Source organism: Mustela putorius, unplaced genomic scaffold (genome assembly GCF_011764305.1).
Source record: "Mustela putorius furo isolate JIRA1106 unplaced genomic scaffold, ASM1176430v1.1 tig00003962_pilon_pilon_pilon, whole genome shotgun sequence".
Taxonomy (NCBI): domain Eukaryota; kingdom Metazoa; phylum Chordata; class Mammalia; order Carnivora; family Mustelidae; genus Mustela; species Mustela putorius.
In genome coordinates, this window is record NW_025422106.1 from 1997062 (window position 1) to 2023243 (window position 26182).

General features: G+C 38.6%; 1 protein-coding gene across 2 annotated transcripts in view; it reads left to right on the forward strand.

The window, feature by feature from the left end:
- Positions 1-2874: 2874 nt before the first annotated feature.
- The window catches only part of NPEPPS (aminopeptidase puromycin sensitive), an 82554-nt gene continuing 59246 nt past the window's right edge, over positions 2875-26182 (forward strand). The window contains exons 1-2 of one of the 2 annotated variants that reach the window (XM_045069922.1): positions 2875-3222; positions 13620-13704. In XM_045069922.1, the coding sequence (XP_044925857.1) occupies positions 2962-3222; positions 13620-13704 (346 nt within the window). In that variant the 5' untranslated portion in view covers positions 2875-2961. Of the gene's footprint in view, positions 3223-13619; positions 13705-16524; positions 16646-26182 lie in introns of those variants that run through there. The other variant, XM_004764705.3, reaches the window with a different exon arrangement.

The window sequence follows — 26182 nt, forward strand, 5'->3', positions numbered from 1 at the left end:
GTAGGTCTGGGTCCATTCCTGACTTGCTTCATTGGAAAGTCCTGGGTCATGGGACTAGGGATAGGGCCAAGTAAGTTCCTTTTTTCCTCAGCAGGGGGACATCTACTGCTGTTATGAAGTCTATGGCCTTTGTGATTGTCAATTTTTTTTTTTTTTAAAGTAGGCTCCTTGACCAATGCAGGGCTTGAACTCACAACCCTAAGGTTGAGAGTTGCATGCTCTACTGACTGAATCAGGCAGCTGCCTTTAGGTTTTCCTTTTGTTTTTTAAACCATTTCTGGAATTTATTTAAAAAAAAAAAAAAGGTTACCCCTAGTCTTAGGTTCACATAATTTCTCTGTGGGACACACACCTTGTACATAAAGGAAAGGCTGCAGACTGGGTAAAATATTCTCTTGGTCAATGGGTTAGCTGGGTCAATAACTGAGATGTACTTGGACCAGGGCTCTGTTCTGACACTTATAAAGGATTAGAAGTACGTCTTAAAAAGAAATCCATATAAAACAAATTAAAAGTATAATTACAGGGGGGCACCCGGGTGGCTCAGTCAGTTAAGTGTCTCCCTCCAGCTCAGGTCATGATCCCAGGGTCCTGGGATCAAGCCCCACATGGGGCTCCCTGCTCAGCAGGGAGCCAGCTTTTCCTTCTCCTTCTGCCTTCTACTTCCCCAGCTTGTGCTTTCTCTCTTTGTCAAACAAATAAATAAAATCTTTTTTAAAAAAAGTATAATTACAGAACAAGTACAAATAAATCAGCCAAAACCAGTACTTGGGAACTGACAGGAAAGGATTGCAGCTGAGTAGAGTTAGTCAATGAGGACTTTCTGGAAAAGGTGAGTTTTGAAGGAAGGGGATAAGGAGGATATCCAAGAGGATAAGGAGGTCTTTCCAGCAATAATACATGACAACGGTAGAGAAGAGAAAATGAGCAAACTGTAAGGGCCAAATGGCAAACAGGTGAGCTTTCTAAGACGTGACAATCTAGGTTAAAGGGTAAAAAAAAAAAAAAAAAAAAAAAGCCTAAGGACAGTTCACGGAGTGCCCTAAACGGTTATAAATCAAATACGCTTTAACAGACAAGAGGGAACCTTACGGGTGCTTGTATAATGAGAATAACTCTGTAGGAAGCCGAGATACAGATGGACTGAAATAAAACAAAACTGAGAGAAAAATAGGGAAGCTGCTGCAAAATTTTTCGGGAGAGGGAAAAAAAGGGCTGGGTCCTGATGCCAGCTCTGCCATTTATTAGCTGTATGATCCTGGGCAAGTCACTGAATCTCTGTGTGCTTGTTTTCTCATCTGTAAAATGGGAATAATGGTGTCTGCCTAAAAGAGTTGTTGAAAGGATTAAATGAATTAAAATATGAAAAGTGTCTAGCAAGCACTCAATACATTATTATTCAAATATTAATTTGATTAACATATTATTAAAATTCTTATTTCTATGACCTAGAAGTGGTCTGCATGTAACAAAAGGCCCCATCTCACATCTTAGTTTGAAATGATTGCAGTTGTTCAGTGTGTCCTAAAGAGGTATTCAGGATTCCGAGGACTAGGAGGGAGGCCCAGTGTCCAAGACAACAGCCACTGGTCTCACATGGCAACTGAGCACCAGAAATGTGGCTAGTCAGAATTGAGATGTGCTATGAATGTAAAATACACACTGGAATAAAAAAAAAATACACACTGGATTTCAGAGCCTCGCTATGGAAAAAAATCTCATTATTTTTCATTTGGTTGCATATTGAAATGATACTTTGGATATGTTACATTAAATATGTATCAATTTCACTTGTTTCCTTTTTTTTATTTTGTACTAGAAAATTTAAAGTTACTTGGTTGGCTTGATTATATTTCTGTTGTACAGTGCTGGTCCCGTGTATCATTCAGCATTGAGTTTTGGAAATTCAAAGGTTCTACATGAGAAGGTCTATAAAGAAATATGGGGATTATGGATAAATCTCTTGCCCTTGACACTTTAAGAAATATAAATATGTAATACATATAAATATAAATATGTATTACATATTTATATATAATTAGAACACATTTTGTTAAAATGTATATAACCCCAACTTGTGAGTTATCTACAGCACTGACGGATGAAACCACAGCTAGTTTAAAGAGGCCATAATTTGTAAACGTCTTTTAGTTCAAAAAAGCAGAAATAAAGATGTAACGGGAAAAGGGTGAAGCATACCTTATTTTGAACATTAAATTATGGAAACAAAAATCTTCCTAACTTCTGAAATCACTACCTCGAAGGTTCAGATCGCATTGGTTTAAGAAACCTGGATTATTAAAGGTTTTCTGACAAATTTTTTCATAACCATCTCCTGAAGTTGCTACTTAATATAGGCATAATTACTGCCAAAGAGCCTCCAGTCAGGGCTTTCTGCTGATGTGGAGGTAAAAATCCAATGTGGGATTTCGCTCTGAATTTATATTTTAACATTTTACCCTGGGCCAGTTGCACAGGCTTCAACTTCCAAATACTGCTGGGAGTTGGAGGGGGTCCTCACACGCCTTCCCTCTGTTTCTCAAACCCTTCTGGGCTCCTTCCCGCCCGCCACGAGTCGGCACTCCCCAGTGGCGCGGACAGGTGCAGCGCAGCGAGCCGCCTCCCGCCCCCAGCACGCGCCCGCGACCCCGCACCCTCCCCCGAAGCCGGCAGCGCCCTCACCGCTCCGCCCCCAATCCCGGCGCGCGCGCGCACACCAGCGGGGGCGCGCCCGCCCAGCGGGGCCGCGCACGCAGCTGCCGCCGCCACCGCCTCCTCCCCTCCCTGCAGGCCCTCCTCCCCTGCCCTCCCCTCCGCCCCCTTCCCCGTAGGCAGCCAGCCCGCCCGCACTGCCTCCCTCCCGGCCCCGAGCGCTCCGGCTGGGTCTCTCCCCCGCCCCCGCCCCCCTACCCCCCCAGGCTCCCCGGTCGCTCTCTTCAGGCGGTCGCCCGCGCTCGGTGGATGTGGCTGGCAGCCGCCGCCCCCTCCCTCGCTCGCCGCCTGCTCTTCCTCGGCCCTCCGCCTCCTCCCCTCCTCCTTCTCCTCCTCAGCCGCTCTTCTCGCCGCCGCCGCCGCCTCCACAGCCTGGGCCTCGCCGCGATGCCGGAGAAGAGGCCCTTCGAGCGGCTGCCTGCCGATGTCTCCCCCATCAACTACAGCCTTTGCCTCAAGCCTGACTTGCTGGACTTCACCTTCGAGGGCAAGCTGGAGGCCGCCGCCCAGGTACGGCGACCCTCGGGCGCCGGGGGCGAGCTGCGGGGCAAGCAGTTAGGCCGCGGGCTGGGCTGGGGGCCCGGCCCGGAGGGCGGGCGGGCCGGCCGGCCTGGACGCTGCGGGCCTGGGGTTGGCGAGGCCGGCTCGGGGACCGGCGCGCCCCTCTGGGGCTGCCGCGGGGCGCCCTGGCCGATGTGCTCTGCCCTGTTGGGCTGGGACCCGGGCCGCGCTGCGGGGAGCAGCGAGGGAGCTGGCGGGCCCTGCCCGAGGGGCACCCCCCCACACACCCCCAGCCCCGGCGAGCACACCTGTGCGGGGCTTCCCCTCCCCGACCCCCGGCCCTTCCGGGCTTGGTAGTGATCTGGGCGAGGCTGGAGGCTGTAGGAGGAGGCCAGAGGGGTCATCGGAGTCCACGCTCTTGTCTCAGCCTCCTGACTCAGTTATTTTCTCTGGTTCTCCCTACGCCCCACGGAGGACACATTGGAAGGGGGCGGTCATCTGGGACTCCGGCCGCCGCGCGTTAGCGAGGAGGGGAGATTCTAGAAGGGGGGGAGAGGGTGAGAAGGAGAATGCTAATCCCAGGCAGCCTTGCTGAGTTCTCCCCGCCTGCTCCGGCCCAGGGGCTGGGTTTCCAAGATGATCCGCCCCCTCCTCCTTCCCCTCAAGTGACAGTGCAGCAGTGACTTTGTTCTCTCCTAACCTCTAGAGAAGCTGAAGGAGGACCCCATCTCTGCTTTTCCTCCCCTCTTCCTAGCTTTGCCGCCTGTGAAGCCAGGTGGATTTATTGTTACGGCGCTGGTTGCTTAGCAGTACTCTTCTCTGAAAGAAGCTGCTAGTTTTAGCATACCACTGTTGAAAATATTCCATTACTCTTCATTGCAGTTTTTGGTGAATCATGCCCCCCCCCACGTTATCTGAAGTATTGTTTGATTTCGGAGACTGTTAGTACTGATGCCCTACAGAGGTCCCAAACAATAGACATTTCTGACATACCTTGTTATATGATGTATTATGTGAAGTCTGGTGAAAAATGGGAACTATTTAGTAGTTGTTTTTAAAGAGAAGAGTGGTAAATATATTATGTCTTTTTTACTGTAGTCAGGAAAAACCAGTAGGCCTCAACCTTAAAGACAGGGTGGATATAGCAGTAAAATGAAAGAAATGTATAGTGTTGGAATGAATTGAAAGTTTGAAGTTGTCTTTGAAAGCTGAGTACTCAGATTGAAATTATGTCTGAAAGTGTAGAATTAAAAAGTATACTGTCATATATGGAGTGCTTGTGTGAAAACAGGAGGGCCCTAGGGTCCAGCTGCATCAAAAGGCAAAACTTAACCCTTGGAAAGTCAAGTGATTTAAAAATTTTCCATTGAGAATATGAATCAGAGTGAGTGTATCTTCAGTCTAAATTAGGATTTGAGAGGGTTATTTGGTAGATGATTTGTTTAAGCCAAGTGACTAGAGTGTTTGATATATATTGGCAGGGGGCAGATGGGAGGGATTGTAAACAGTAGTGTGTCTTGTGACTTGGCAAACCTTGGGGAAGAAGGACCTGTGATGAATGAGTTCGCATTATGTGAAAAGACTAAGATGTGAAAAAAAAAAATCATTTATTTCTTTACCTTATTAGCTGGTGTGACCGGTTCATGATTTTGAGAGATATCTATTTAGGGAAAAATTTCAGGAAAAAAAATTGTCAATAAAGATTTTTATTTATTTTTTATTTTATCTTATTTTATTTTATTTTTTAAAGATTTTATTTATTTATTTGACAGAGAGAGATCACAAGTAGGCAGAGAGGCAGGCAGAGAGAGAGAGGAGGAAGCAGGCTCCCCGTTGAGCAGAGAGCCCGATGTGGGACTCGATGCCAGGACCCTGAGATCATGACCCGAGCCGAAGGCAGCGGCTTAACCCACTGAGCCACCCAGGCGCCCCTCAATAAAGATTTTTAAGTGATTATTAGGAAGTGACGGTTTTATTTAAGTGTTAGGACAGAGCAGGAGACAATGACATGCTTCTCCTTCCCCCTTTTCTCCTTGTTTTTCCAAAGTGATGAGAAATATGTGGAAGGCTGCTTCGGGCCATTGAGGGAGCACATGGGAATGTACTAGACATGAACAGGGAATTGTTAATTTGGTGTAAGGAAATAAATCTTTTTTAGTAACAGGAGCTTTTCAAAGCAGTTGTTTCCAGAAATTCTTTTCAGGCTAGAGGGCAACACAAATGAAAGATGGCAGTAGAGTGAATTCTAACAGGTTTTATTAAAGAATGATTGGACTTTTTAATTGTACACATTGCCACCTTTGGAAGAATAAAGGAATTCAGGTTGGTGAAAAGTTAACATTAGTAAAGAAGCATATATTCATATTTTTGAGATCCATGGATTGGAGCAGTAAGACTAAACTGTGGCATTATAAGGTATCTTATTGTGAAAATCTAAAAATGTGGACAGGATTGTATCTCTAGAAATCTAGATTTGTAACTGGTATTGGGTCAGTTTCCTAACAGTTGGAATCACATTACACAAAGTATACAAGTTGCTTGGTTGCTTGAGTTGCAAAATTTTATGATAAGCCCAGAGTATTTGTACAGGTTACATATTAGAAACTTAGTGGATTTTTAACCTGGTCTGGGGTGTGGACTCCTGGGGATGGTGAAGAAATTAGTCAGTGTGCACTGACTTTATAAGTAGTTGTCTTTTACATAAGTGTGTGTGGTCTAGGTCAGCAGCTTTTGCAAAAGTGCTACTACCATGGGCCTAGAGAAATGGGACATTGTCACCCCTCCCATGCACTCCCCCTTTACATCAGGATATTTGAGCTCAATGGATTTTTGTAGCTATTTTGAATTCTGACTCTCTTGCTTTGTGGATAATTAATTAAAAAATAGATAAGATGTTTATGTGAGTGGCTACACTGCCTTGTTATGAGTGCATTGTGGTTTATTCAGTAATTGGACTTTCTCTTATGGAAATATTTAACCTGTGCCAAAGAAATTAACTTCATCCTTCAAGGCCAGAAGTCAGGATATAGTAGACAATCCCTGGCCTTTGCCAACAAAATATTCATGTTGGTGATGACTAAATTGGCACTTAGAGGAGAGTTACAGATATAGTAGTTTATTTGGCAGGCTAAAACTTGGCACCTAAATGCATGTTATTGTCAATCCTGTGTTATGGAATTTTCTGCCCCAATTTTGCATATTTTCTTTTTTTTAAAGATTTATTTGTTTATTGGGGAGTGGGTAGTGTAAGTGTGCAGGGTTAGAGGGAGTGCGAGAGAGAAACTTAGGCAGATTCTGCACTGAGCGTGGAGCCCCACATGGGGTCGATCTCCTGACCCCAAGAAGTCGACTTGAACGGAAATCAAGAGCCCATGCTTAACTGATTGAGCCACCTAGGCACCCCTTGAGTATTTTCTATGCAGTCATTTTGGTTGTTTTTTTAATTACTTAAAAAGTGGTAAAATCAATAATTTGTGCCACATTTTGCTGGATCACTACATGGTCTTAAGAAATTAAATTTTAAAGATTGGTGATAAGAAATTGAACTTGTTTAGATCTTCTGTTGTTTCTTGAAATGTATGTATGATGAAACACCTCAATATAAGAAGCTTTTATATGTTGAGCTTTATCTACTATCATCTGGCAATGAATTTTACAGTGAACTTTCCAGATAAATGAATCTTATCCTTTGAGGCACTTAGACTTTAAAAAATATTTACTGATTTGGATGGAAATATTCCAAAAATGTATTATTTTTTTAAACTCTAGTTTCTTATAATCGAGTCTTGTTTCTTTTTTTCTTTGTAAAAATACTGGATATCATTCTGGATATCTGTCATTAGTACCTATAACAACAGATTACCCCAAACTGGGCACTATAATTTGTTAGTTTCATATTTGTTTGTTTTTCTTACTGTTGGGTGATTACTTCTTGCTGCTTACTGTGCTTTGTTGCTGCCTATTGTGCAATTTATTCCCTCTTCTATCTTACTGAGCTTGATCTGAAGAGGTCTAAGTAACCAGAAAAAAGCTTGTGTGACCTCTAAAAGAAATTTCTAAGTGTGGGTTTGATGGACTCTCTTCTGAGTGAAGGGAATGAGTTTTATAGTATGGACTTTGTATCATTTATTTTGGCTTTTAAACAGGCTCTTTTTTCTTTTTCTTTTTTTAACTTCCTGGTTCTGAATAATTGATATTGTCCATCGATACAATCTGGACAAATGTGATCTTGAGTAGTAAATTATGAAACTTCTCTGAACTTTGCTACATAAATGAGCCTGTTCTTATTGTAAAATAGATTTTATTCTAATCTATATGTGAGTCAGTGGCAAAGGACTGAGTCTTTTGATAGCTCTCTTGTTAACTGAGATTAATTCTCCAGATCTTGGAGATACAGTTTTGAACATCATTTAAGTATGTAGCTCTTAGTTTATTTGGCCACTTGTAATTACTTTAAAATTTTACTTAAATTAGGAAATACTTTAGAAATACAGAAAAGTAACCCACCACAAAGATTTAGCATATATTAAAGTTTTCCCCCATTTGCTTCAGACTGCGCCTGGTGTTTTTTGGGAAATAAAATGCCACAGATACCACTAAAGTCCATTTCCATCTCTTCCTAGCCCTACTCCCAGAGGTAACTTCTCTCTAGGTAGATGAGTATTATGCCTATATATATGTAGTTTTATTGCGTATGTAAGTAGCCATAAGCAATAAATAGTAATGTTCTGTATGTTTAACATTTTTACATTTGGGGTGCTACATTTGACTTTCTGCATCTTGCTCTTTTCACTCTCTTTTGTTAGAAAACTTGGCTCAGTTTGTGTTTACTAATTAACTGCTCCTTATTGTCTCTAGAAATTACAGCCCTATTCCACAAAGACAATGATTATTTCAAAATTTTAACAATGAAATTGCTTGTAAGGCAAAGTGTCTCAGGCTTCAGACTGGTGTTTGGAGTTGTCACACTGGAGATTTTCTTTTACTAAAATCTGAGGGCTTTGGTAACCACAGAAAAACTTCTTGGGTCATATAGTACGTAAGATGTATTTCTGAGTGATCATAATAAAGACTCATTCAGGGGAAAAAAAAAATCTCACATTGCTGCCTTCCTAACTCATAGGAAACTTCCATTGTAAAATTGTTACCAGTGGTCAAGCTGGCTCTTCAGTAGAGCCATTACTTGGTGTTTGGTTGAGTTGCAGTGCAGTCTGTATGGGGCTCTAGAGGACTTAACCCTGGGTTTGAAACAAGGAAAGGAAACACTGTGTTCCATTCTTTAGTAGCATCAAATGGAGATGTTGAAAGTGAGCTTGTTATCTACACGATATATATGCCTACTTTAACATTTTGCTTCTATTTTAAGCTTGCAAACTGTGAAGATCTTAATGCTGAAATTCCTTTGAATTATTACCTGTATTTTTGGTAGTGGAAAATATCACTAATGGTGATGTTAGATGTGAGAATTCATGTAGTGAATCATCAGGTCAGTGCTATTGTGGGGAAAACATAAAAAAGAGCAGTGTTACAGTGTGGCACTGAAGCACTTAAATCTATGTAGGTATTTAAAATCTCAGGGCGCCTGGGTGGCTCAGTGGGTTAAGCCGCTGCCTTCGGCTCAGGTCATGATCTCAGGGTCCTGGGATCAAGTCCCGCATCGGGCTCTCTGCTCAGCAGGCAGCCTGCTTCCCTCTCTCTCTCTCTCTCTGCCTGCCTCTCCATCTGCTTGTGATCTCACTCTCTGTCAAATAAATAAATAAATAAATAATATTTTAAAAAAAATAAAATAAAATCTGTACATGTATGCTGACATCCAAAGTACTATATAATGTAGCACAAAGCTTTTAAATTTTCTGTCATTCTGATAGACACTTTATAAACTGTTAGGTGAATGCTGTTAGATGATATTTGGAAGAACATCTTTATGATTACAGCACTTTTTTTTTTTTTTTTAAGATTTTATTTATTTACTTGAGAGAGAGAAAGTGAGAGAGAGCATGAACGAGGAGAAGGTCAGAGAGAAGCAGACTCCCCATAGAGCTGGGAGTCCGATGCGGGACTCGATCCCAGGACTCCGGGATCATGACCTGAGCCGAAGGCAGTCGTCCAACCAACTGAGCCACCCAGGCGTCCCTGATTACAGCACTTTTAATCTTGGTCTCTATGTATGCCTTTTTTTTTTTTTTTTTTAAAGTAAACTCTGTGCCCAGTGTGGGGCTTGAACTCACAACCCTGAGATCAAGAGTTGCATGCTTTACCGCCTGAGGTAGCCACATGCCCCTCTGTGTGTGTGTCTTAATAACAATATCTATTAACTGATTACTGTGAATCAGGTACTAAGTACTAAAACAAACACTTTCTATCCTGTTTAAAGGACATGGTTAAGATGAGGCAGAGTATACAGTGAGATTTTTAAAATTTGAGTAGTGTTCTGTTACTAAGATAAGTATTTTTATTCCTTTGGTTCTTCCCTCCCACCCTTCCAGAAATGGCAGCGTCTTGGGGGAAAAAAAAAATTATTAGCTATTCAACAAACGGCTTAACTCAGTAGTATAAACAGGTGGGTTTCCCCTAAATAAAGGAGGAATTAGAATGTACTTGTAAATGGATGTTATAGACTGTGCCTTTCCAAAGTATGCAAACTCTTTCCCTCAGAATGTTAAGTAGTAGTGAGGTGAATGTCAATTGGCATATGTAGTGTTGTACAGCTATCTTGACATTGGCAGATTAACTGCTTGGTTACCATTAAATTCACTGTAGATGTTGTTGAATGAAAATATGCTTGCCTCAATAAAGTTGAAGATGTGTAACTAAACTGCTGTTATTATCCTGTTGGCATAAACTTCAAATTCTGGAAGGTTTTTATTCATTTTTACTTTTTGGAGACACCTCCCTGCAGCCCACCCCAGCCTCATTAAGTGCTTCGTTTCTCTGTGTTGCTGAATTTTTTAAAAGTGAATTTATAAATAGGCACAGGGATCATTTTTGCTTTATTTGTTCAAATGTAGTGCTATAAATGTCCAGTTGCGACAGAAAGGTTTTGTTACTGCTTAGGAATGTTCCTGATGAAGTAAATGGTGTGAAGGAATATTACCACTTACAAAAATTATTTATTTATATATTTAAAGATTAGTTTAATTTATTTTTTAATTAAAGATTTATTTTATTAATTAAAGATTTTATTTTTAAGTAATGTCTGTATGTAACCCCAAGATCAAGAGTTGTATGCTCGGGGCGCCTGGGTGGCTCAGTGGGTTAAGCCGCTGCCTTCAGCTCAGGTCATGATCTCAGGGTTCTGGGATCGAGTCCCGCATCGGGCTCTCTGCTCAGCAGGGAGCCTGCTTCCCTCTCTCTCTCTCTCTGCCTGCCTCTCTGCCTACTTGTGATCTCTCTGTGTCAAATAAATAAATAAAATCTTTAAAAAAAAAAAAAAAAAGAGTTGTATGCTCTATGGACTGAGCCAGCCAGGTGCTCCTGCCACTTAAAAATTTTTTTTAAAGTTCATCGAATGACATTTTTGTTTAGAAACAGAAAGATTTATGAAAAAAGATTTTTTTTAAACTAAGCTCTACACCCAGTGTGGGGCTTGAATTCATATCCCCAAGATCAAGAGTCTCATGCTCTACCAACTGACGTAGCGAGTCTCTGAAAAGGATTTTTTTTTTAATGAGCCAAAATAGTTTCACATTATGTGTTAGCCATTCTTACAGGCTTACTAATATATATCTGTAACTTAGGTCAGGTAATTTTAGTTCGAGATTAATCGTGTTTATTTATTGGTTATTAATAAAATGATTACTCTTTGGTATGGTTTTTTCATACAGACATATTACTCTTGTTTCCTTACCTGGTTCTGTGTTCTGTTAGTGATCTCGAGGCAGTATTGACCTACTGTGGGTTTTGTTTGGACTGCACAGTGTTCTTGCAAATTTTGTGTTAGTTGCCATCAGTTACAATTTGGGAGATCGTATATGAAATCTGAATTTGTGGCTTTTTTTTTTTTTTTTAAATAATCTTTCTGTCCAGTGTGGGGCTCAACTCAGACCCAGAGATCAAGAGTTGCACATGCCCTACCAAAAGAGCCAAGTAGGAGCCCTTGTGGGGTTTGTTTTTGTTTTTTGTTCTTTTGTAGTTGGAAGATCTGTTAATATGGAGTCTGCTTTTCAATATAGCATAATTGGTTAGCTCCAAGAAATGACTACTTCCCCTTCCTTTATCCACAGCCTTCACCTGGCCTACTCTATTCACCTGTTTCGCTGGCCTCTGTAGACATTTGTTTGTGATTTAGGGCATCTGTACTTTTGTTATTTTTAGATTTTATTTATTTATTTGATAGGGAAAGTGTCTGCCCGTGAGCAGGGAGGGACTGAGGGAGAGGGAGAGGCTGAAGGGGATAGAAAAATTATTTTCTTCAAAACTGCCACATTCAGATCATTCAAATGAATGGTCTGAAAATGAATCTGAGGTTCTGTTTAAATGCAGCAAGTATATAAAATCAAGTCTACAACCAAATTGAAAAGTCGGCAAGGGTTATAAATGAACAATTTGCAGAGAAAAAGCAATGGCAAAAAAAAAAAGGAGAAAGAAACCAAGTAGAGAAGATGCTTACTTAACCAGTGCTACAATTAATCAGGAAAATTCTAATTAAAGCAATGGTGGAAAATCATTTAATACCCACCAGATTGTCAAAGATTTTTAAGTTTTGGTTTTTTTTTTTTAAAGATTTTATTTATTTATTTGACAGACAGAGATCACAAGTAGGGAGAGAGGCAGGCAGAGAGAGAGGAGGAAGCAGGCTCCCTGCCGAGCAGAGAGCCTGATGTGGGGCTCGATCCCAGGACCCTGGGATCATGACCTGAGCCGAAGGCAGAGGCTTTGACCCACTGAGCCACCCAGGCGCCCGATTTTTAAGTTTTTTAGAGGATGATGAACATCGTATTTCCTTTCCTTTTCTTTCTTTTTTTTTTTTTAAGATTTTATTTATTTATTTGACAGAGATCACAAGTAGGCAGAGAGGCAGGCGAGAAAGAGAGGGAAGCAGGCTCCCCGCCAGGCAGAGAGCCCAATGCAGGGCTTGATCCCAGGACCCTGAGATAATGACCTGAGTTGGAGGCAGTGGCTTAACCCACTGAGTCACCCAGGCATCCGGAACATGGTTATTTCTTCACTCTTTGCTCATGGGAGTGTTAATTGAAACTACTGTAGAGTATAATTGGGATATTCTTGGTAAAGAAAAATATGCATAAGAAAACATGGACCAAGATATTTGTTATAGTACTATGTTTCTTTAAGATTTTATTTATTTATTTGACAGAGATAGAGATCACAAGTAGGCAGAGAGGCATTAGAGAAAGAGGAGAAAGCAGGCTCCCTGCTGAGCAGAGAGCCTGATGTGGGGCTGGATCCCAGGACCCTGAGATCTTGACCTGAGCCGAAGGCAGAGGCTTTAACCCACTGAGCCACCCAGGCGCCCCTATAGCACTATTTTAAAAAACAAAAGAAGTGGAAACAACCTAACTTCCTTTAGGAAGGAAATGGATAAATAATTGGTTTATTTTTATAATGGAATACTATATAGGAGTTAAAATTAATGAATTAGATCTATATCTGTCTACATTTCCCATCTCAGAAACAAATGTTAAATGAAAAAAGCAGGTGCAAAGGTGATACTGTTTGTATAAAACTAAAAACATTGCTTACTGATCTTTATATATGTAGCAGAAGTACTATATATACACATGATAAAGAGCTACATTAGCCTTAGGAGAGTGGTTATCTCCATGTAATGAGGAAGCGAGGATGGAGCTTTCATTATATCTATATTTTATTGGGGGGGATTTGAAGTAAGTAAGACAAAATCTTAAAAAGTTTATTTAATCTTGGTGGTGAGTCATTAGTGTCTTATATTCAAAATGTTACTTTGATAAGAGAAGAAAATTTAAAGAGTGCTTTACGAAGTTTTGACATGATTTATGATACCACTTTTCTTCCTCTATCCTTAAAGAAGGTCTTATGATGGGTTTGATGTGTAGGTTGAAATACATAATTAATTGCAATATATAAGAAATGTTTCCTAATTAATTTTTAATTTGGAAAGTTTTCATTGTTTTAAATAAAAGCTTAAGTAGGAAAAATGCTTTTATTTAGCTCATTGGTCAGATGTTTAAAGTCTAAAATACTTAAGTGTTTATGGTTGCTTTTAATAGAATTCAGAAAATGTGAATTGCCTTAGATTACCTAAAACTACTCATTTATTTTTTACCATTTAGGTATAAATACTCAGTCTAGGTTTTAGTGATGTCTGGGCTTAAAAAAATGCCCTGTGACATACATTAGGCCAAGATGAAGATGTACATGTTATTAATCTTGGCTATTTCTGACACTGCTGGTTTTTCTTTTTCCCTTAGGTGAGGCAGGCAACCAATCAGATTGTGATGAATTGTGCTGATATTGACATTATTACAGCTTCATATGCACCAGAGGGAGATGAAGGTAAGAGCTGTTTTCCATTTAATTTGCTATCTCTCTGTGTGTATCATGTATGTGTGGTGGCATATACATTTTCAGATTAAGGTAGCAGTGTTTGTTACTTTAGAAATAGGAAACATTTTTAGATGTTCGTGGAAAATATTTTAATAATTTGTACTATGAGATAAAGGAGATGCCACATTCTAATTCTACTTCAAACATTAACGTATTTTGTAACCCTAGGCAGATTACATTTCCATAAATGTAAAATGAATATAATACCATGCATATAAAGCTAAAGAGTTATTTTTTTAAATTAATTTATTTATTTTAGAGAGAGAGAGAGAGCTTGAGTGGGAGGGGCAGAGAGAATCCCAAGTAGACACTGCACTGACCGTGGGGCCTGATGCAGGGCTTAATTCCATGACCCCGAGGTTACAACCTGAGCTGAAACCAAGAGTCACTCGCCCAATTGACCACACCACCAAGGCACCCAAAACTGAAGCGATATTTTTAAAATAAGTGCTTTGAACATGAAAGATTGGTTTATTAAGGTGGCTTAGTTCATATTTGGTTTTCTTAAAGATTTTTTTTTTTTTAAAGATTTTATTTATTTATTTGACAGAGAGAGATTACAAGTAGGCAGAGAGAGAGAGGAGGAAGCAGGCTCCCCGCTGAGCAGAGAGCCCGATGCGGGACTCGATCCCAGGACCCTGAGATCATGACCCGAGCCGAAGGCAGCGGCTTAACCTAACCCACTGAGCCACCCAGGCGCCCTCTTAAAGATTTTTTATTTCCCTCTTGAACAGTAGATTAAAATTGCAATAATGAATCTTATTCACAATTGAGAGAAAAATATTTGTCCTGCGGGATGGAATGTGGAGCTTAGAAGCTAGATGACCAAGTTAGTTACAGAGTAAGAATATGTTAAAAGGAAATATATAGAATGCCTGGGAACTCACTTAGCATCTTTAAAATGAGAACTATTTTAGACCTTGTAATTGTAACAAGGGATTAAATTGAGTAGTCTGTTTTGGCCTGAAATCTTATTCCCACATAAGCTCCATTTTAAAAAGTTGTCATATTTGGCATGAAGTCACAAGTGTATTAATACTGGAACTGAAGTGCTTTTTGCTTTTGACAGAATGATCTTTTGGTTAGTCTTCATTACTATGAGACTTCCTGTCAGAAAATTTTTTTTTGCTATCAGGGTGCCTGGCTGGCTCAGCTAGTAGAGCATGCAGCTCTTGATCTCAGGGTTGTGAGTTCAAGCCCCACTTAGCACGTAGAGCTTACTTTAAAAAAAAAAAAAAAAGAAAGAAAGAAAGAAAGAAAGAAAAGAAAAGAAAATCTTTTCATTTGATATCAAATAAGTTAGAAATTTAGCCTTTTAGTTCATATTTTGTATTGCTCTTAACCTCTCCTTTACACTGAAAAGAAGCATATAAGGAAAAATAAATACTTTTTTCATGAATTTATTTTATTTCATGAATTTTTCTTAAATTATCTTGTCCATAGAATGACCCCCCCAAAAGTAGCAGTTGAGCAGAGTATTGCCAAAAAGTATTTATTGTTCAATTGTTTGTAAATGAGATCAAATTGCTGTGATTTTAAGCTAGAGGAACACATCCTTCAAATGGACTTTGGATGAGTGCCAACATTAAAAAATTGTTTGGGTAAATGAGAGAGGGGTTATTTAGTTTCTTTATCTGTGAAGAAAAATGTCAGCATTTTAGCCAAGCATATCAAGGCAAGCTTGCTCTGTTGTAGGTAGAGAACATTTAAATTTGATGTAGTTTTAAAATGGTGCCACTATAGATAGGAAGAGATTGTAAAATATACTCGCACCCTCCAGTTGGCATGGTTTCAGCTCAGGTTTTTATCTTCCTCTACTAAATTTTTTTTTGTTTTTATAAATTTTGTTTTTATCATCCTCTACTAAAATGTCAGGAAAGAATTCAGAGAACTCAAATGCTTTGAGTATGCATAACTGAATGGTGCCAAGCTCCTAATAGTTAGAATAGCAGTGTTTGTGTTCTAAGAGGGTCAGAAGAGAAATGAAAGCTTGTAGAAGTGAAGGGGATTTGGAGAGAGATTCAGATAAAACATTACTCTTTTTTAGGTACATAAAGTATTTTCTTCAAAACTAGCTAAGGGGTATTTTTCAACTCATTTCTCCTACAGCAATGGGAAAAACCTAGAGTCATGTGTAAGCTCATCTAATTTGAGAGTATAAGAGAATGGGAAATTGTATTAATGTGGCATTTTAAGATTTCAGTCAAACAGTTTTGGCCTTCCAGATACACATACAGTGTAATTTTATCCTTGGGCATAGTAGCATTTCTTGATTTTTACTGTATGGAAGAGTACAACATGCTGTTCTTTAGAAATTAGTAGTTGCAAATTTGATTGCCAGCTCCTTCCAGGGTGGTATGGTTTGACAGGGGAATAACTGAGTCAATAGGAAAGCTACCATTTTTTAACTTGGCTGATCTCCTTTAGTACAGTACCTATTAATATTTATGATTGCCTCCTATAAGACCGAGTTACATATGTGTAGCCACTAAATCTTGGTACTTTACGGTAAAGTCAGAAAGTCGTTCGAAGTCATGAAGTTGTTGCTTCTTTGTATAAATATTTAATTGATGAAAAAGAAGCTGTTTTGTGGTTTGTGCAGTGACCCAGAAAGACCTATTGGCGTGTGTCTCTTTAAACTAAGGCACTGCCTTTTCAACAAAAATAACTTATTTTAAAACCTAATTGAGATCTTTGTAATATTTAAAAAATGAGAACTCAGTAAGAAAAACGGCTGAAAACTGTTTTTTTACTGTTCTGCACTTCAAGGGTTGGTGAAATCACTAGCACTTAAGCCCCAGTGCAAGGAGTGCACCTCCCTACACAGTGAGTGCAGGGGTTAGTATTGTCACCAGCTTCCGCAGGAGTGCCTGAACTCAGGTCCTGACAGGTAACGAGACTTTTAATTTATCATTAATAGATGGCTTGGGCATAACCACACGGACATTGATCATTTGAAAGTTTGTATTAACTTTTCCCTTAGTATACTCTCTCAGGTATGTTTGTAGCATTAGCTGTGTAAGGAAGAAATTTTCCCTGTTCCATTCAAAGTTCTGATTCTAGCCTCAGATCCACTAGCATCACCCTGCCTTATCCATGCAAGGCATGTAAATCTTAACACGTTTCTTCTTGAAGCAGAGGTACATTTTTCAGTGTGCAGATGAGTGCATGTATGTGTTTAATGAGAGGATGAAGCAGCTAGTCAGAAATACTGACAAATGGTAACAATTTTGAGCAAAACTATTAACTTGAGAAAAAGGAATCGTTCCTCACACTCAATCAGAGGCCTTTATCATGAGCTTCAGTAGGCCTTTATAAGCCCATCAGTGATATATATTCCATCGTCATGCAGTTAAATGTAGATTAGGAATAGCATTAAACCACCATCTCTTTGCAAGAGTTGTTTTTGTCATCATTCTGAAAATACATGCATGACTAATTAAGTGCTAGCTCTGAAATGTGGAAAATTGAAAGAGAAGGGGAAATACTCATTTCTAATACAAATGTATTGGAATATGATGCAGAACTTCGTAAGATTTTAAATGAAAGAATCAAAGTATAAGTTTAGTAATACAAATAACAATATAGGGTAGGGGGCCTCAAACCAAAGTTATGGTTGGGATTAAGGAAATAACAAACACGAGTGAATTGGACTGGATGTAGCAAAGCTAGAATGTTGGGACAGAGGCCAGACCAAAGAAAGTATTAAAGAATATTTAAATGTATTCAAATTTTAAAGAACTTTTCAGGCCAACAACATTTTTTGGGGCTATAGTGACATCTGTTGAATTTGCAACCTACCAGGGAACTGTGTGTTACGCATATTCTTTATCACTTGGACATGAAGATAAGACTTGAGCATAGCTGTCTCGTTAAAAAGAGCAAAAAGCCTTTTGAGAGTCTTCTAGATTCTTAATTGAAACTGGGGTATAATATGCTATATTACTATTTAATATATTTAGCAGGTTATTTTAGTTTGCTGTACATGTTCCAGTGGTATATTCTTTCAAAAAATCAGAATACCTCTTTTCAGGAAGCTTTTAAAGTTTTTTGGGCACTACAGTGGCCTTATTTCTGAGCTCTTGTTTTTATTTTGCCTCTGCTTTATTTACAAGTCCTGAGTATATTGAGTTTTGGGGATTTCAAACATAAAGTCTATTATGTGCTATTGTTCTTCGTGTTAATGCATAAGCTAACCACTACTCTGGGCTATATTGAGGAACCAGATGTTTTCCCAGGTCTTTGGTAACTTTCAGGGCATCCTGTTTTCTGAATTAAATGGTGATTTTAGGGTCACCTGGGTGGTTCAGTCGGTTAAGTGTCTGCCTTCAGCTCACGTTATAATCCCAGGATATTGGGATTGAGCCCCATGTCAGGTTCCTTGCTCAGCAGGAGCCTGCTTCCCCCTCTGCCTGCTCCCCCTGCTTGTGTGCACACTCTCTCTCTCCCTCTCTCTGTCAAATAAATAAAACTCTTTTTAAAAAAATGCTGATTCTATTTTTCCTACTAATAAACTTTATTTTTCAGAGCACTTTGGAGTAAAAAGTACAGAGATTTCCTCCGTATTCCTTGTCCCACCCACCCTTCTCTTCCTCATTATCAACATCTTGAACCAAAGTAGTACAATTGTTAAAGTCAGTGAAACTTACCTTGGCACCTCATTAACAAAGTCAGTAGTTTACATTAGGGTTCACTCTTGGTGTTATACATGCTGTGGGTTTTGTTTTGTTTGTTTTTTTAAAAGGTTTTATTTATTTATTTGACAGAGAGATTCAGCAAGAGAGGGAACACAAGCAGGGAGAGTGGGAGAGAGGGAAGCAGGCTCCCCACTGAGCAGTGAGCCTGATGCAGAGCTGGATGCCAGGACCCTGGGATCATGACCTGAGTTGAAGGCAGACACTTAATGACTGAGCCACCCAGACACCCCTGCATATAAAGTTTAGAATCAGTTTTTTGGTATCCATGAAATAACTTTCTGGGATTTTTATTGGGATTGGGATTGAATCTACAGATCAAGTTGGGAGGAACTGATGTCTTGACAATATGGAATCTTACCCATGAACATGGATTATCTCTCCATTTATTTAGTTCTTTAATATCTATTATGAGAATTTAGTAGTTTTTCTCCTGGATCTTACATATATTTTGTTAGATTTATACCTAAGTATTTTGTTTTTGAATATGATAATGTAAATGATAAAGTGTTTTCAATTTCAAATACCACTTATTCATTGCTGGTATATAGAAAAGTGATTGACATATATATTAATCTTATATTCTGCAACCTTATTATAATTGCTCATTAGTTCCAGGAGTTTTTTTGCTGATTCCTTTGAATTTTCTACATGACCACATCATCTGTGAACAAGGACAGTTTTATTTCTACTATCCCAATATGTATACCTTTTATTTCCTTTTCTTGTCTTACTACATTAGCTAGGACTTTTCAGTACAATGTTGAAAAGCAGTGGTAAGACATCTTTGCTTTGTTCCTCATCTTAGCTGGAAAGCTTGAACTTCGTCACCATGAAATATGATGTTAGTTGTAGGGTTTTTGTAGATGTTCTATCACAAGTTGAAGAAATTCATCTTTATTCCTACTTTGCTGAGAAATTTTATCATGAATGGGTATTGGATTTTGTTAGATGCTTTTTCTGCATCTTCTGATAGTTGTGTAATAGTTCTTCTTTAGACTGTTGATGTGATGAAAAAAAAAAAAAAAAAAAAAAAAAAAAAAAAAAAAAAAAAAAATAGACTGTTGATGTGATGAAGGACATTGATTGATTTTTGTGTGTTGAAACTGCCTTGCATAATAGGATAAATCCCACTTGGTCATGGCATATAATTCTTATTATATATTGTTGGATTCAATTTGCTAATATTTTGTTGAGGATTTTTGTATTTATGTTCCTAAGAGACACTGGTCTATAGTTTTCTTATATGTGTCTTTTGTTTTGATAGTAGGGTAATGCAGCTTCATAAAATGAGTTAGGAAGTATTCTTTCTGCTTCAATTTAAAGATTTCTCTTGAGGGTTCTTCTTTGACCTATGTGTTATTTAGAAGTATTATAGGGGCACCTGGGTGGCTCAGTGGGTTAAAGCCTCTGCCTTCTGCTTGGGTTATGGTCCCGGGGTCCTGGGATTGAGCCCCACATTGGGCTCCATCAGCAGGGATCTCCGCTCATCAGGGAGCCTGCTTCCCTTCCTCTCTCTCTGCCTACTTGTGATCTCTGTCAAATAAAGAAATAAAATTATAAAAAAAAAAAAAGAAGTATTATAATTATTTAATTTCTAATTGTTTGAGGATTTTTCCAGCTATAGTTCTGTTACTGATTTCTAATTTAATTCCTTTGTGGTCAAAGAACAGACATTTTATGATTTCTTTCTTTCTTTCTTTTTTTTTTTTTAATTAGTTCACGTGTATCTATGACCAAGAATATGGTCTGTCTTGGTGAATGGTCCAAATGAGCTTGAGTAAAATGTGTAACACAAGCTGTTGTTTGATGAAATCGTCAACAGATACCCAATTGGTTGGTGGTGCTTTTGAGTTCAAATCTATCCTTACAGATTTCTGCTGCTGACACTGTTTATTTCTGATAGAAGGCTGTTAAAGTCTCCAGCTCTAATAGTAGATTCATCTGTTCCTCCTTGCCATTCTGTCAGTTTTTGCCTCATGTATTTTGATGCTTTATTATTAGATGCATCCACATTAAGAATTTTTACGTCTTGCTGGAGTATTACCCCTCTTCTCATTATGTAACGTTCCTTTTAAGTTCTCTTGCTTTAAAGTCTGCTCTGTCTGAAATTAATGCAGCTACTCCCACTTTGTTTTGATTAGTGTTAGTATATCTTTTTCTGTCACTTTACTTTTAATCTGAAAAGTTTTTTATAGTGGTTGCCCTAGAGTTTGCAATATATATTTATAATTAATCCAGTCACTTTCAGATAATACCATAATGCTTCACAAGTAGTACCAAGTACCTTATAATAACAAAATATGACCAGTTTCTTCCTACCATCCCTTGTTTCATTGCTGTCATTCATTTCACTTATGCATGAACATACACAGAAGCCAACATAATCAAATATTGTTACTATTGATACTTTGAACAGTTATCTTTTAGATCAATTAAAAATAGCAATCATAAACATTTTTATTTTACCTTCTTTTATTTATTCTCTGATGCTCTCTCTTTATATAGATCTAAGTTTCTAATCTGTGTCATTTTCCTTTTCTCTAAAGAACTTCTTTTAACATATCTTGTAAAAGCATATGTACTTGCAACAAATTCCCCCAATTTTTGTTTGTCTGACAAAAATCTATTTCTCCCCACTTTTTAAAAAAATGTATTTTATTTATTTATTTATTTATTTATCTATCTGAGGGAGAGAACATGAGCAGGCAGAAGAGCAGAGTGGGAGGGAGGGGAAAAAAATCTTAAACAGATTACACATTGAGCATGGAGCCCCACGTGGGGCTATGTCTTACGACCCTGAGATCATGACCAGAGCCGAGCTGAGAATTGGACGCTTAACAACTGAGTCAACCACGTGCTCCTCTCCCCATTTTTTTTTTTTGAAGACTTAATTTTTTCAGAGCAGTTTTGGTTCACAGCAAGATTGAGAGGAACATTCTCTTTCACTTTTGAAAGATCAGTTTGAAGAATACAGAATTCTAGTTAGTTTTTCTTTCTCAGCCCTTTAAATATTTCATTCCAGGGGCGCCTGGGTGGCTCAGTGGGTTAAACCCTCTGCCTTCGGCTCAGGTCATGATCTCAGGGTCCTGGGATCAAGCCCCGCATCAGGGGCTCTGCTCAGCAGGGAGTCTGCTTCTTCATCTCTCTCTGCCTGCCTCTCTGCCTACTTGTGATCTCTCTCTGTGAAATAAATAAAATCTTTTTTTTTTTTAAATAAATAAATAAATAAATATTTCATTCCATTATCTTCTTGCTTGCGTGGCTCCTGAGAAGTTGAATTTAATTCTTATCTTGCTCTTCAATAAAGTGTTTTTTCCCTTTGGCTTCTTTCTTTCTTTCTTTTTTTTTTTAAAGATTTTATTTATTTATTTGACAGACAGAGATCACAAGTAGGCAGAGAGGCAGGCAGAGAGAGAGAGAGAGAGAGAGGGAAGCAGGCTTCCTGCGGAGCAGGGAGCCCGATGCGGGGCTCGATCCCAGGACCCTGAGATCATGACCCGAGCCGAAGGCAGCAGCCCAAACCACTGAGCCACCCAGGCGCCCCATCCCTCTGGCTTCTTTCAAGACTTTTTCTTTATGTTTGATTTTTCCAAAGTTCGAATATGGTATGCTTATGTTTGGAGTTTTTGGCATTTATCCTACTTGGTTTTCTCTGAGCTTCCTGGATCTGTGGTTTGGTGTCTGATGTTAATTTGGGGGCATTCTTAGCCGTCATTGCTCCAAATATTGCTTCTGTTCCTTTCTTTTTCTTGTCCTTCTGGTCATCCCATTGTGTATATGTTATACTTCTTGTAGTTTTCCCACAGTTCTTGGATATTTTGTTCTGGTCCCTCCCACCCCCCCAGTCTTTTTTTTTTTTTTTTTTTTCCCAGTTTTGGAGGTTTCTTTTTTCATGTCTGTAAGCTCAGAGATTGTTTCTACATCCTTGAACGGTCTAACAATCAGTGCATGAAAGGCATTCTACATTTCTGTTACTGTGCTTTTAATTTCTGTCTTTATTTTTTAATTCTTTTTTAGAATCTCTCTCTACTTGCATTATCAATCTCTTTTTGATGTGTCTATTTTCTCATTAAAGATCTTAGCATATTAAACATAGTTTTAAAAATCTAGTCTGAGATTTACAACATTCCCTCCATAACTGACTCTGGTTTTGATGCTTTTTTAGTGTCTCCAAATTGCATTTTCTGCCTTTTAGTATGCTTTCCGGTATTTTTTGAGAAGCAGACATGATGTACTGGATAAAAGGAATGACAGTAAAATAGGCCTTTAATAATGCTGTGGTGAGGTGAAGGGGTAAGGGGAGTATGTATGAATCTCTTACTAGGTCTCAATCTTTTGGTGTCTCTGGTCTGTGAACTTCACCAGTACTTTCAGGTTTTCTCCCCCACTGGTGGGACAGGATGGCTGGTGGCGCTGGAGTTTGTTCTTTCCCTTTCCCCAAGTAGGTTAGGCTCTGACAAAACCCAGCAGGTTAAGCTCTGGTAAAATAGTTTTTCTTGAAGACAGGTTTTGTTTGTTGAGAACAGAACGCCCTATCGTATTTCAGAATACTCCTTTTTCTTTCCTCCTGCCAGAAGCATGAGGGGATTTTTCTCTGATATTCACTGTTAGGACCTGGTAACTCTCAGAGGTAAAACTCACAAGACTGTCATGGGAGTCCCCCCATGACCGGTTCTCCTGGAATTTTTATTTATTTCTTAAAAGATTTTATTTATTTAACAGAAAGAGAGTACATGCACATGCACACAAGCAGGGGGAGCGGCAGGCAGAGGGACGAGGAGGCTCCCCTCGAGCAGGGAGCCTGATATGGGGACTCCATCCCAGGACCCTGAGATCATGACCTGAGCCGCAGGCAGATGCTTAACTGACTGAGCTACCCAGGGGACCTCACGTCTCTGACAGATTTATGGAGAGTTGTTGATTTTTTAGTTTGTTTAGCTTTTTACTTGTTGTTAGGATGGAGTGGCAACTTCTGAACTTATTATATGCAAGACCAGAAATTCTGGCAATTTTATTTTTATTTCCAATATAAAAGATTGTGTTTTAAAAATATACAAGCAATCTGTGCCCTTTTTGTGGGCATATGCTTTCATTTCTTTGGGTAGATAATTGGGAATACATTGGCTGCATCATATGGTAAATGGAGAATTTTTAAAGAAACTACCAGTTTTCTAAAGTGGTTGTACCATTTTATGTTCTCATTAACTGTGTTTGAGAGTTCCAGTTGCTCCATATCCTTGTTATTTTTAAATGCTAACACTTTTAAATTTTAACTATTCAAGTGATTATCTAGTGGTATCTTATTATCGTTTTAATTTACATTTCCCTAATAGCTAATGATGTCAGACATCTTTTCATGTCCATATTTACTTACCATCCTTATCTCTTCTTTGGTCAACTGTCTATTCAGAACCTTTGCCATTTGTCTAGGGGTTTGTTTGTCTTCTTAGTGCATTTTAAGAGTTCTATATATGTTCCAGATACAAGCGTTTGTTGGTCAAATAGTTTTGCAAATACTCTCACCCAGTGTTGTCACTTGCCTTTTCATTGTTGTTAGGGTTGTGTTTTTTTTTTTTTTTTGGATGAATATAAGTTTTCAATTTCAGTGAATTCCAATTTATGCATGTCTGTCTGTATGTATGCTAACTCTACTCTGAATGTGGGGCACAACCCTGAGATCAAATGTTACATGTTCTATTGACTGAGCCAGCCAAGCACTTTGATGAATTCTATTGATTGAATTTTTCTTTTATTGTCATATATTTTTTCAAAGATTTTATTTGTTTGTCAGAGAGAGACAAATATTTGTCTCTGAGACATTTATTTGTCACAGAAAGAGCTTGTATTCCCTCTCTTGCTGTATCTCTGTCAAATAAATAAATAAAATCTTTTAAAGAAATAAAAAATAAAAAGATAACTCTCCCTATTGAACTTCTGTACTCTTTGTTCTGTTCTGTTTAAGTCTTGAAATTAGGTAATATAAGTCCTCTATCTTTGTTCTTTTTAAAAAATGATTTTGCCTATTCTGGGTCTGTTTAATTTTCATATGAATTTTAGGATCAACTTGTCAAGTCCTACAATAAAACCTGCTGGTATTGTTATAGGTATTGCACTGACTCCATTGGGGAGAGCAAATTGAACTTTCTCATTCATAAAGAATATATATTTTTCTACTTACTCAGATCTTTCTTAATTTGTCTCAGATTGTAGGAGTTTCTACTTAATTTTAGTTTATTCTAGAGAAAAATTTAATTCTCTGTTTCCTTAGGGGGAGAAGACAGACAGAATACAGCCAGATCAATTTTTCTTTTAATTGTGGTAAAATGCATATAATGTAAGATGGTAACATGTAATTTACCATCATAACCATTTGTAATTGTATGGTTCATTGGTACATATTCACATTATTGAGCTACTATGACTACCGCCCATCTGTAGAACTCTTCATCTTAGAAAACCGAACTCTGTATCCATTAAAATAACTAATTCTTCCCATCCCTCTGCCCCTGGCAACCATCATTCTACACCATTATATTCCTTTTTGTTTCTATGAATTTGGCTATTCTAGATATCTCATTTAAGTGGAATCATACAATATTTGCTATTTTATAATTGACTTGTTTCATTTAGCATAATGTTCAAGATCATCAATGTTGTGGCTTGTTTCAGAATTTCTCTTTTAAGGCTGGATAATATTCCACCACATTTTGTTTATCCATTTGTATGTCAGTAAAACTTTTTTTTTTTTTAAGATACAGTTACTTATTTTAGAGAGAACATGCACTATGAATAGGCAGAGGCTGAGGGAGAGAGAGAGAATCTCAAGCAGACCCTGCTGAGCACGGAGCCCAAAACAGGGCTCAGTCCCATTACCCTGAGATCACAACTGAACCGAAACCAAGAGCTGGACACTTAACCGGCTGTACTACCCAGGCTTTCCCGGTTGTTTCCACCTTTTAAGTGTTGTGAGTAATGCTGCTGTCAACATGGGTGTTCTAATATCTCCTTGAAACTATTGCACTTCATTTGAATATATACCCAAAATGGAATGGCTGGATCATATGGTTAATTTTATTTTTAATTTTTTGAAGAATCAACATACTTTTTATTTGTGGCAGCTGCACCTTTTTACATTCCCATCAATTGTACAGAAGGGTAGCAGTTTCTCCACATCTGTTATATCTTGTTCTTTTCTTTTATTGTTAGTATCCATCCTAATAGGGATGAAGTGGTGTCTTATCATGGCTTGGAACTGTATTTCCCTAATGATTAGTGATTTTTCCATGAGCTTATTGGCCATTTATATATCTTAGAAAAAATGTCTAAGTCCTTTGTCCATTTTTTAAAAAGATTTATTTATTGGGGTGCCTGGGTGCCTCAGTGGGTTAAAGCAGAGCTCTGCCTTTTTGGCTCGGGTCATGATCCTGGGGTCCTGGGATCAAGCCCCACGTCGGGAATCTTTGCTCAGTAGGGAGCCTGCTTCCTCCTTTCTCTCTTCTCTGCCTGCCTCTCTGCCTACATGTGATCTCTGTCTGACAAATAAATAAATAAAATCTTTAAAAAAAAAAAAAAAGGATTTTATTTATTTATTTATTTTAGAGAGAGGAAGTATGTGCATGTATGCAGTGGGAAGGAAGGAGAGAGAGAGGGGAGAGAAACAGACTTCTGCTGAGCATGGAGCTCAATATGGGGCTTGATCCCAGGACCCTGAAATCATGACCTGGCTGAAA